At 48.2% G+C, this 12,064-nt stretch overlaps 1 protein-coding gene across 2 annotated transcripts in view; it reads left to right on the top strand.

Annotated features, from left to right (window-relative positions):
• LOC119382309 (low-density lipoprotein receptor-related protein 6) overlaps positions 1 to 12,064 on the top strand; it is a 637,453-nt gene that overhangs the window by 240,651 nt on the left and 384,738 nt on the right. For both annotated transcript variants that reach the window (XM_049412791.1, XM_049412792.1), the window contains exon 10: positions 3,318 to 3,635. In XM_049412791.1, coding sequence (XP_049268748.1) covers positions 3,318 to 3,635 — 318 coding nt within the window. The remainder of the gene's footprint in view (positions 1 to 3,317; positions 3,636 to 12,064) is intronic.

Below are 12,064 nucleotides of genomic sequence, written 5' to 3'. Positions count from 1 at the left end.
TGTTCGACTGTATTACATCTGTTTATCGAATGTAAAAGTACAACATAGGCTGTGTAAGAGAACTGCAAAATAAAGCTTCGTGAAGAAGCTTTAGCTTGTTGCCTGGGTGTGCCGGACAGGCTGAAACGGGGTATGAAGGCCATGCACACATCATGCATATTTCTTAAGTGTTACAGTGAAACATCTCATTGATGGGAATGCAGCGCAAGTATGCACCAAACAGTAGTAGGCAGTAACTGTGAAGTACAACGTAAAGTAATGGGCATTTAGTCGAAATGTTTTACTTTAAAAATAAGAATGTGTAGCATTCGCAAATTGTCACTTCTTTGAATATTTGCCTGTTTAACCGCATATTCGGTAGAACTGTGCGAATAGCAATATGTAGGGTGTGAAGCGAATTAGAGTATTAACTCTTTCGTTACTGCGAGAAAATGGTTAATTTTCATATGTCACGGGAAGAGAGTATTTGCCAGTTTGAAAAGTACTCCAGCGTCAAGGGCGTAGCCAGGGGGGGTTCAAACACCCCCAAAATTTTTCAGTTTTGCCTGCATATATATACACGCACACATACAAACGCACACACGAACATACATAAAGTATGGTTACAAAGTATGGTTAAAGTATGGTTACAAGGTTACATGCCACCCAACATGCACGGAACAGTGGACTCAGCAGTTGCGCTGTTATGTGCCAGATGGTGCTACGGGTGGCAGGGTGGCGGTGGTTTAGTGTTTCTGTCAATGCTCCCACAGGAACACTTCATTATTTCACGATTTATGTGACAGATGACACTGATCGTCTGCTCGCAACTTTTTTGCTTGCATAATCACTGCATTCATTCTCCCCGTCTTTGCATTTCGGCTTCATGTTATATTTCCCGTGACTGCCTACCTGGCCTGCATCGCCTGGACTGCATATGTGAAGCTCAATGTTCTGTACACCTGAACAGACTTCACGTGAGCACGCGTGGGTTAGCGGCAAAAACAATGCCATGGTAGATTTTGGGAGTCTCTACTTTACAATTTTAGGTTTCGAAGGACTGAAACCTCTTTCTTGATTTTACAAACTTCCTGATTTAACAAAGTAATTTGAGCGTGGTGATGACTTCATTGAATCATGTTTCAACTGTATAAGTGCAATCAATTTAATCAGAATTTGAAACATTGTTATAGTAAAAAAATAAACTCCTCGTTTAGACGCTGTTTTTTAGCCCTTGAAAAACGCGTGACAGGCCCTTGAAATTTCTTGAATATCCTTAAATTTTCTCCTTTGAAACCTGTACAAACCCTGCACATGTATAAGTGCTGACACACCTTACTCCTGATCAGATTACCGACGATTGTGCTCGATGTTGCACTGAGTGCGTCACTTCGTTTCTTGCTGGGCAGAAGTTTCCCCATTGAAGTGTTTGATTCTCACCAGCTGGGTTTCTACTTGCTTCATTTTAGCAACCTCGTGACAATGTTTATCATGGCACTAGAAGGCACTAGCCTCCCTGCTTTTGGGCTCAAAGGCCTTAGGAGGCATTCGTGCTATTTATACATTCTTTTTTTAGTGGCATGACTACTTTGCTAATTCATTCAACCCTCATAAAACACACCACGTGTCACTGCCATTCTTTTATAATACAGTCAACTGCCGATTTTTCGGACGCCCGATATTCCGGACATGCTCGAAAATTCGGACGCTTTCGCCGCACCGTCACCAGCCCCATAGACGTCAATGTATTAGAACGTCCAAAATTTCGGACGCTGAAGCTATTCTGCGTCTGATTTTTCGGACTTTCTGCCCAAATTGCAGGTCCGAAAGGCATTATTTGAAGCCCCCACCTCTGCCGCGTCTATCATCTCGTAGGTTCGAACCAGCGCTTTCGCGAGTCGATCTGTTTGCGACAGTAGCACAGTCCGAAAGTCAGCTTTGCCGCAATGGCAAAGCGTTATGGGGTGAAGCAGACCAGAAATTCAAAGGGGCCGCTATCGCGGCGATGTTACGCATAAGCAGCGGAAATGCACGGTGCATGATGGCGGCAGCTGGCAAACGCGCCAGTACGGCTTAATCGCTGACAACCCTTACGATAAGCATTTTCAGTTAACTGCTCGGTAGTGCACGTGGCCTAACGCAGTTGCATGCGTACTGCACGCATTTAATAGGCGAGAACCCAAATGCGACGCGCCGCCATTTCTGCTGCCTCTTTGTGCAAGACCGCTAAGTGCGCCGCATAGACGCGTTGCCTTCGCGGATGAAACCAGCTCGCCACTGCCGCGCCCGTGTGCAGTCAGGAACTAAGTGCGCATCACGAACCCTTTCATGATAAATGCGTGCGTACGATACAGCAACAGTAAAGTGACGGCGCCAGCTTAGTTGGCGATGTGCTGCACACAACTAGAAACGACCGGCTTGACACGGCAGCAAATGCTGCGAATCGGCGGCGATTTGGCGATGTGTGTACGCATGTTTACATGCGCACACGCATCGGGGAAGGCCGGATGAGTCGTCCGCTCTTCCATCACAGTCTTTGTGTTCCGCGTCATCGTTTACAAACGCTTCATGCGAGATAGCCGTAATCTATTCCGCGCTTTGCTGTTATCAGCGGCGCTCATCACGAGATGCAAAGGTGGCGGTTGGCACGTACGTAGTTAAGCGGGGTTCGCGGCAGGTACCGAATGTATTTGCGAGAGCCTGGGCGCGCACCAAAATACCTGATAATTGTACTGGGAGGCATTAAAGCTATTTTGGACGTGGCTGTGGAGATTTGACCACTTGAGCAGAATAAAAAAGCATGAATTTGTTTTTTCGGACTGCCCGATTTTTCGGACGATTTCGCGGTCCCTCGGGAGTCCGAAAAATCGGCAGTTGACTGTATATATATATCTCTTCCGCTTCCATGAAGTGTGTGTTCCTGGGCTAATTTACAGCCATATTGCATCCTGTCATCGTAAATCACTGGTCGCCGTTAACACCACATTATCTGCCATGGCACTCTTTGGCCGCACCGGGCCCTTGCGCCGTTAAAAACATCGTGTCATCATCATCATATTAAAGTGTTACTGTAATGTTGTAGGCTTCAGGGATATGGGTTTATCATCTCTCTTCGTTCTTGGTGAGCCAGTTTTTCATTTGGCAGATTTTCAGTTACAAAAGAGCTTTATGCTACATTTTACGTGCTGTCATGGCCTTGGTAGTACTGAAGATGTATTTTCGAAATATTCACATGAGTTGCACACAGTCTCTTTGAATTCCTGAAATATGGGGAAGAAAGTGCAAGAATTACGCGTAAGACAATCTGCTGGAAACAGTGATGAGTTTTCTGTGTGCAGCGCATCAGTCGTGCTTTCCTCAATGGGAGCCAGCTGGAGTCGATAGTCGAGTTTGGGCTGGAGCTGCCGGAGAGCCTGGCAGTGGACTGGGTAGGACGCAACCTCTACTGGGCTGACCTGGGCCTCAAGCGCATCGAGGTGTCGCGGCTTGATGGTCAGGCACGTCGCGTGCTGCTGTGGCAGCAGCTGGATGAACCCCAGGCGCTCGTCCTGGAGCCCAACCACCGGTGGATGTTTTGGAGTGACTGGGGCGGCAAGGACCCCCGCATCGAACGGGCTGCCCTAGATGGCAGCCAGCGCCTGCGCTTGCCCATCCAGGTCGGTTGCTTTTAAGCACAACGTGTATGAAACGCCATTCTGATTGGTGCTTCTGTTGCGTGAACGTTACAGTATGCGAATAAGTTTGGCTCTCGCAAAAGAGTGCGAATGAAGACTTAAGCCCTTTTGTCTTTATCCCGTATGCCCATTCTTTTTCACACCGACTAAAGAAAGTTGCATCTAAGTTGGGAATAAAAATTGGCTTTTCGAGTAAAAACAAGCTAAAGGGAATTTGCCAGAGTATAGCTTATTAGAACTTGCTGTTGGGCTAGTTCGTAATGCAGTCAAACCCACTTAGAACAATCCCAGATAAAATGATCTATCGGTTATAACGACCATATTTCGAGGCACGTACGATATTCTTATGCTACCCATTGAGACTCTGTCCACATATAGTGAACATCTTTCGAAGCCTCCTACTTTCACAGCGAACGTTTCAGACATGGTCGCGGCAAAAATATGGCGCATACGAAGCGAAAAAAAAAAGTTCGAACAGGCGTTCTAAAGCATGTGAAAAGTGAGCGCTCGCGCATGCCCCGCTCTAGTTTACTTGTGACCAAGATATCCCAGATCGGCGAACACCACACGCAGATTTCGGACACTGCAAGTGAGGTCGCTCACTTTTGAGACGTTTATTCAGGGGCAGAATGGCAGTGAGGGAAAAAGGAGTCAGCATCAAGCCCTGCAGCTACGACCGTCTACTATGGACCAAACAACACCTTGGAATGCAAGAAGACATAAATACAATGAGCAATAGCCGCTGTAGTGTCTCACAGGAGTACGGCCGCTAGCGTGGGTTTGGACTTAACGAGTCACAGGGCCATGTTTGCCATCACCTCGTGTGAACTAGTGCACCGCTGCGCACATGCGTTCGGGCTAGAAAGGCGCGAAGCGCAGCGCGGCAAGTACACAGTACTGCTCTCGAGAATCCGCAACACTTAATTGCCTGCGGCAACACCACAAAACGATGCCCGCTCCCAAAGGCTGTGGGAAAAGCAAAGATGCGTTTCATCGGTCGAAATGCCGACTTCACCTGTGTCGGCGGCCGCCTCGACGAGGTCAGCGATAGGCAGCGTGGTAGAAGGATCGACACGACGTTCTTGACTAGTGCCAATCGTGCGCAACAGCAGATACAGACTGAAGATAAGATCTCCAGCTTATCGGCAACTTCCGCTAGTGAGCACAAGCTGCGGACGCTCGCAACAGCGTGCGAGGGCTCTGACCCGACGGCGGCTAACTACGGGATCGTCGACTTCTCCGCAATCAACAAACTGCTTGAAAGGACATGCAATGGGGCCGTTTCGATTGGAAAATGTGATAAACTACTCTCCTGGTGTCTTATAAGGCATTTATTTGCAAAGTAAAGCATTTTTACTTGTGTAGCGCTCTTTGAAGATACAGAGTTTTCTTTTTTGCTTTTTTCTCAGTTTCAATTTTTTGGCCACCTTTCATTCTTCTGGCGAGCGTTTCTCAGCTTTGGTACACTCGGTTTTGATCATTTTTGTATTACTGAAAAGCTGGATGTTTAGTGAGTGCAACAAAGTGTCATATGTTACTATAGAAAAGCGTAAATTTTTACCAGAGAGAAAATAACAAAAATATATTTTCTCGGTAGTCGAATGGCGAACTTTGAAGCTTCATAACTTCTGTTGTAGGAAAGCTAGAACCATAAAATTTGCTTTTTGCACTCTTTGATAACTGTAGAATGCAATGACATTTAATTCAGCAGGATCCGAGTAGCCAATTTATTAAAAGGTGATCAAACCAAATTTTAATAATGATTAATTAAAAAAATAGTCGTAAGGGCTACATAAAAACTGAGTTCATATTTGATATTTACACATGTAAATACATGATCACTGAAGTTTTCATCATCCTAACTTAAATAAAAAGATGCCTTATGTCAAAGTGCCTCCTCCCCCCTTAAGGGGGGACGCGGGGATCAAGTCGTGAAAAATGGCAAGAAAATCGATTTTCTGAAAATCACATTTTCAGTTTTTGTACCCGTTTTTCTATCTAATTCCAAAATATCTTCGCTGAAAAATGCATAGAAGTGCTATTAAAAATCGTTGCGCCTGCTGAGGTGGCAAAAATTGTCACGGAAATCGTAAAAAAGAACGCGTTTTTCAAAAAATTAGAGCCACTCAAGAGCTCCGACCTCACCGTTCAGCTACGGGCCGTCCAGAGGGCCCGCGACGTGGCGGTCAGGCATGGCCTGCCCGTCCCGACGTGGGAGTTGCCCGCGGTGGCTCCTAAGAGGGCTTTCCGAGTCGCCCCTCAGGACCACAATAAAGTTCATTGTCTGTCTGTCCGCGACGGCGCAACCGGGCACCACCATCTAGGGCTCGTCTGAAAGAACATTTCTCCGTCTTCAAATTCCCCACCTCAGCTGGCTCCTCCGTTTAGAAATAAGCGCACAAAAAGCAAACGTTTAAAGGTCGTTTCGAGACCCTCGATTAGCCGCAGCCACCGTGATGCTGCAGCGCGCCTCGCCATTGGACTGATGGGTCGCACCGGCTGTGCGTCGTCTGCGGCTTCTGCGTTGCGAGGTCACGGCTGTAGAAAATCACGCTACTTAGCAAAGCATTCGCACTCGTTCTGTGTTCACTGGTCGACGATAATTACGCGTTAGCAGCTGCACCCGGAAGCTCAATCGTCTGACTGCAATAGCACGGCGCGCTCATCGCGAACGTCGCAGAAGCACGTCTCGGACCTGTATTGCGTTCACTTGTCAGACCCGCTGCGCCCGCAGTTAGAAGTTCGTCCTGTCGGCATCTCAGACCTCATGATGAGTTCTTGGATGTGGGCGCGAAAAGACAAGGACGAAGGGAGGAAGACGCACACACTGGCGCTACTGACAACAAAAAACGTTTATTTTTCAATCACCAAGCCTACTTATATACCTTTTTTTGCACACGACATTCACGTGACAACTAGCATATAACATGAAAAAACCAGCAATACAATCAACAACATGACAGGGTTGAAAACCTCCTATGACGAAATTGACCGCTTCTGCATCACCTGGCAACCAGACAGACCTTAACACATGCGCAGGTAGTCTAATTCCTTTTTGCTCAAAGATAGTGACGTTTTGCTAACACAACTTTCGCCAAAATAGTCTATCTGTTCAGCTTCGATTACTAATCTAGTGATTTCGCACTTGTTCTTGCCAACTACAACAGTCTGTTCAAAATTGGGTCGGCACGTGCATTTATGGCAGTGTAGCGTGTAGTGTTGTCAGTAGCGCCAGTGTGTGTGTCTTCCTCCCTTCGTCCTTGTCTTTTTGCGCCCACATCCAAGAACCATGACAGACCAACAAGCCCGCATCGCTACCCTCATGACGAAGACCACCGCGGGACGACTTTTTGTGCTCGTGATCGAGCATAGCTAACTTTGAAACATCGGGCACCGCAGCAGCGCACACCGCGATCGAGCTTACTGCTCGGAGTCGTGGCTAGGCCTAACTGTGTTCACGGTGCCAATGAATCCGAACTTTGCAGGAAAGAACATCGTGCTAGCAGACATGCAAAAACGAACAAGCCGCAATGTGCTTTGTTGCAAGCAACACATCGCATTGCCTACTGGCACCTCGGAATCTCGTATCGGCATTTTACACATCGGAAGCGAAGCGGACCCCACGGCCAAGCTCGTCGCGCAGCGATCGCTCAAAGCACCGCGACAATTTCACGCGTTGGCGCCCTAAAATGCAACGCCGAGCATATTGCACGCCGATGTTTTGTCGCTGCGGCTAGGCATATTGCGCATCGCCACCGAATGTCGCCACTCAGCATATCGGGCACCGACTTCCCGGACCCCGCGGCCGAGCACTTGGCGAGGAAATAAGCACTCAGTGGTGATGTAATTTAGGTGCGCTTCACGCCATGCATGGTATCACAGCAAGCTTTCATGAATGTAGTACTGAAATAACGAAAGCGTCGCTAACTACCTTTTCCGCGGCCGGGTGAACGATGAAGTGCATCAAGGCAGGGTGACAAGTGAACTTGGCTAAAGGAGGGGACGAATTTTTATCTGCAACTCGCTTCATTAAGTACTAATCAGAACTTCATGTGCCACCAATGTCTTAGCCATAACTGCCACAGCACGCCTAAATTTGCATGCCCACAGACTTCTAATATGCAAGTCTGGACATCGAACCTGATAGGCTCACTCTTCAAAGAGCTGACAAAAATAACCAATAAAGAAAAAGAAAAGCATGTTGTGCAGAAAAAAATGAAAGATCAAGGACACGAGAAAGCCCCTGCAAGCAAAGACACTAAATATTCCAGCCCCAGGGCATTTTGATTTACACATAGTGGCTGTGCAACTTTAGTGCCTGCTTTCTCAGAAGTGTGTTTTGACCCAACTGTCCTGCTTGCAGAAAGCGTAGCACGACTATGACTTGATGGAATTTCTTGAGGTCTGTTGCGTTGTACAGTAAAAGCTCGTTAATTCGACACCAGTTCGGAAATTCGGATAATTCGGACGGGTCTATTAGTCCCGGCCAAAGTACATGTTATTCTATGGGACCAAACCTTCGTTAATTCGTCAGAATTGGGCTCCGCACTGCTTAATTCGGACAAATGCTGACGGCTGCCGCTACACAAAAGCGTGGTAAAGCAGCGCTGGCACCACTGGAGCGAAAGCGAAACCTGAGTGACATCGCCATCGTCATCAACTAGTGGGGGCGATCGCAGTGTCACCGAACGTCGGCGTCTTCTTTCTTCGCTCCACTGCGCCTCCGACGCCATTTTCCCTTGTGTTGTGTCGGCACCGTCTCTTCTTGCGGAGTTCCCTTTTTTTTTCTCCGTTGTGACCGTGTTTATATGCGAGGCCCGAGCGTGCGGCAGTAGCTGACGATGGCATCGACGAGGTGTCAGCCGAGTCCACCGATGATGACTGCCCGACCTTCGATGCTGTCCTTCCCACAGATATGACCCTTGAGGACTAGATCGCGATTGATGATTGTGTCGCCACGACTGGTCTCCTGCCCGATCAAGAAATTATTAATGATGTCGCGACCTCATCGCACCTTACGGGAAGTCTCGCAGGCGCTTTTGATATTAGAGGACGCTTGCCTGAGCACTTCCGACAATTTGCATGCTGTTGACCATTTTGGAAGAGTTAAGAAAAATTGTAATGTCAGCCGGAATCTGCGCGAAAACGCAGACAACCATTACAAAATACTTCAGCAAATAAAGGTATGCTTCTCCAACTTGATTTTAATGTTGTTTTTCCTGTTCATTCGTTAATTCGGCATTCGCTTAATTCGGACATTTTTTCCGGTCCCGTGAAATCCGAATTAACGAGCTTTTACTGTATTCCCTAGTCAATTCGCTACGCTGTGACATTCCTATGTTTTTGAATTACTTTCTCGTTTTCTTACTTTTTAGCTAATTTGACATGACGATAACGAATGCATTATGCAAACATGGATGTAATGTTCTGTGTAAAAACAAATCAGGTTAATAAAAATATTTCGAGATTGTCACAGCATGAACCACTCCTGTGGCTAAAATATAAGGGCGACTTTGGGCTTTTGCCATTGTGACAATTGATCCTGTGTGCTGCACCAGCTGTAGTGCTGGCGGCTACTAGCGCCACCTACTGCTGCTAGCGGAAGTGGGGGTGAGGAGAACAGGGTTGGGGCAGTGTGAAAGAAATAAACAGTTCATGTTGTGTTCTCGTTGAGCTCGGGTCTCGGCTTCACTTATTCCGGCAACATGTAACAGCTGGCGGCGAAGACCGAACCGCGTGAACAACCATGCCTACTTTCGGTAAGATCGAAGCGTTCGAGGGGGAAGGCGACGCCTGGCCTGCGTACGTGGAGCGTGTCCAAGAGTTCTTCGAAGCCAACGACGTCGTGCCAGCAAAGAAAAGGTCAATATTTTTGAGCTGCTGTGGCCTCGTACCTATGCACTACTTCGTAACCTTGTAAAGCCGGAAACGCCCCAAGATAAAACGCTCGACGAGATACTGGACGTACTTGGCAGGCACTACGCCCCCACCCCATCCGTCGTAGTGCAACGGTTTCACTTCAATTCGAGGGGGCGTTCCGAAGGAGAAGCAGTCAGCGACTTTGTTGCGGCGCTCAAGTGTTTGTCCGAGCACTGCAACTATGGAACCAAATTTAACAACATGCTAAGGGACCGAATTGTATGTGGCATAAACAACGCAGCGATTCAGACGCAGCTACTTGAGATTCCCGACCTCACATTCGAGGACGCAGTGAAAACTGCCTTGGCGATGGAATCCGCTAAAAAGGATGCCGGTGAACTGTGTCAGGCAACTGCAAGTAGTTTACCGGGTTTGCCAACTCACCGGGTATCGTCCGCGGCCAAGAGCATCGTGTGTTACCGATGCGGCGACAGAGATCATTTAGCGTCGCAATGCAGACACAGCAAGTCGCAGTGTCACTACTGCAAGAAAGTGGGGCACTTGGCAGTTGTCTGTAACTTGCAGAAGGCCGAGACATTTGCGAAAGGAAACGCGTCTGCTGCGAGAAGTGTACCGCCACGGTCAGCACGTACCGCACAGGTAAACGCTGTCGATGATGCTGACGTTTTTGACATGTGGCACCTAAGTGGTGAGCCGACTGTGCCGCCTTTCCTTTGCACCGTGGAAATGTTCGGGAAACTGTTTCCGATGGAGTTAGGACACCAGGGCGAGCGTCTCCGTAATGCCGGTAGACAAGTTTCAACGGGCCTTCCCAGAAGTGAGTCTATAACCTTCAAACGTATTTTTGCGCATGTTTAGTGGGGAGCTCGAGCAAGTCAAGGCCAAGGCAAACGTTCGCGTCGGGTACAAGGGGCGCGAACGGGTCCTTCCGTTGTACCTCACGAGTGGCACTGCTCCAACCTTGCTTGGGTGCAACTGGTTCCACGCTTTGGGCATTGGCGTCGAAGGATTCAAACAAATTAACCAAGTTAGTGATGTCCGCGAGTTGATTGCTCGTTTTCCTGAGGTATTTGCAGAGGGCATTGGCACGTTCAAGGGATTTTCTGCCAAAATTCTTGTGCCTCCCGATGTAGTGCCGAAATTCTGCAAACCACGCCCACTGCCGTTTGTGTTGGTTGACCTCGTAACGCAGGAGATCCTGAGGTTGCAGCGTGAGAACATTCTCATTTTCGTGAATACAGCCAAGTGGGCAGCCCTGATTGTGCCTGTTCAGAAAAAAAAAACGCCACAATAAGAATTTGTGGAGATTTCAAGCAAACAGTCAATGCTGTGTCATTCATGGAAACCTACCCAGTTCTGTGTGCTGAAGAGCTGTGGGCAGCCATGTCGGGAGGTCAGAAGTTCACAAAACTTGACCTGCGAGATGCCTACCAGCAGATACCTCTGGATGAAGAAAGCCGTGAATACGTGACCATCAACACACACATGGGTCTCTTCCAGTATGCGCGCCTACCTTTTGGCGTTTCAGCCGCACCTGCTATTTTTCAGCGAGAGATGGAAACTCTGCTTCGTGGTGTGCCGAAAACAGCTGTGTACTTTGATGACATAGTTATTACAGGCATTAACGACAAAGACCACGTGGCAAATCTGACGATTGTGTTGCAGAAACTTCGGGAAGTAGGCCTTAGGTTGAAGCTGGAGAAGTGCGTTTTCTTCGCTCCCGAAGTGGAATACCTGGGCCACATTATATGCAAGCAAGGTCTAAAGCCCGACCCCAAGATGGTAGAGGCCATCATCAATGCGCCCGGGCCACAGAATGTGAAGGAGCTTCAAAGCTATCTTGGCCTGCTTAATTTCTACAGGCGGTTTTTGCCAAACATCTCAGCAAGACTGCGTCCCTTGCATCAGCTGTTTCTTGATGGGGAAAGGTGGAGCTGGGGGAAAGAGCAACAGGAAGCATTTATCACAAGTAAAAGGCTCTTATCAACTGCACCTGTTTTGGCCCACTACTCTTCTGAGAAACCGCTTGTGCTCAGTTGCGACGCATCACCGTATGGTGTGGGTGCAGTCTTGGCACAGACCGAAGCAGATGGAACCGAAAGACCTGTAGCTTTCGCTTCACGTACTATGCTTGCTGCTGAGCGGAACTAGTCAGACTGACAAGGAAGGCCTTGCTTTGGTTTTTGGTGTGCGCAAATTTCATCAGTACCTGTGGGGACGACCGTTCACTGCTGTAACAGACCACCAGCCATTGCTAGGACTTTCTGGTTCAAGTCGAGGTGTGCCAAGCCAGGCATCACCGAGAGTCCTCAGGTGGGCACTCACTCTATCAAGCTATCAATTCAAGCTCGTCTACAAGCCAGGCAGCATGCTAGGCCATGCTGATGGACTCAGTCGGCTACCTCTTCCCGCAACTGAGATGCAGGACTCTACGCCTGCCAATGTCTTGCTGCTAGAACAAGCATACCCTGATGTCTTGTCACCTGCAGTCATTAGACGTGCTGCAGTAAGAGATCCTGCTGTCACAAGTG

The sequence above is a fragment of the Rhipicephalus sanguineus genome, chromosome 2, assembly GCF_013339695.2.
Source record: "Rhipicephalus sanguineus isolate Rsan-2018 chromosome 2, BIME_Rsan_1.4, whole genome shotgun sequence".
NCBI lineage: Eukaryota > Metazoa > Arthropoda > Arachnida > Ixodida > Ixodidae > Rhipicephalus > Rhipicephalus sanguineus.
The sequence above is the reverse complement of the archived record's forward strand: the minus strand, read 5'-3'. Positions and strand labels throughout refer to the sequence as shown.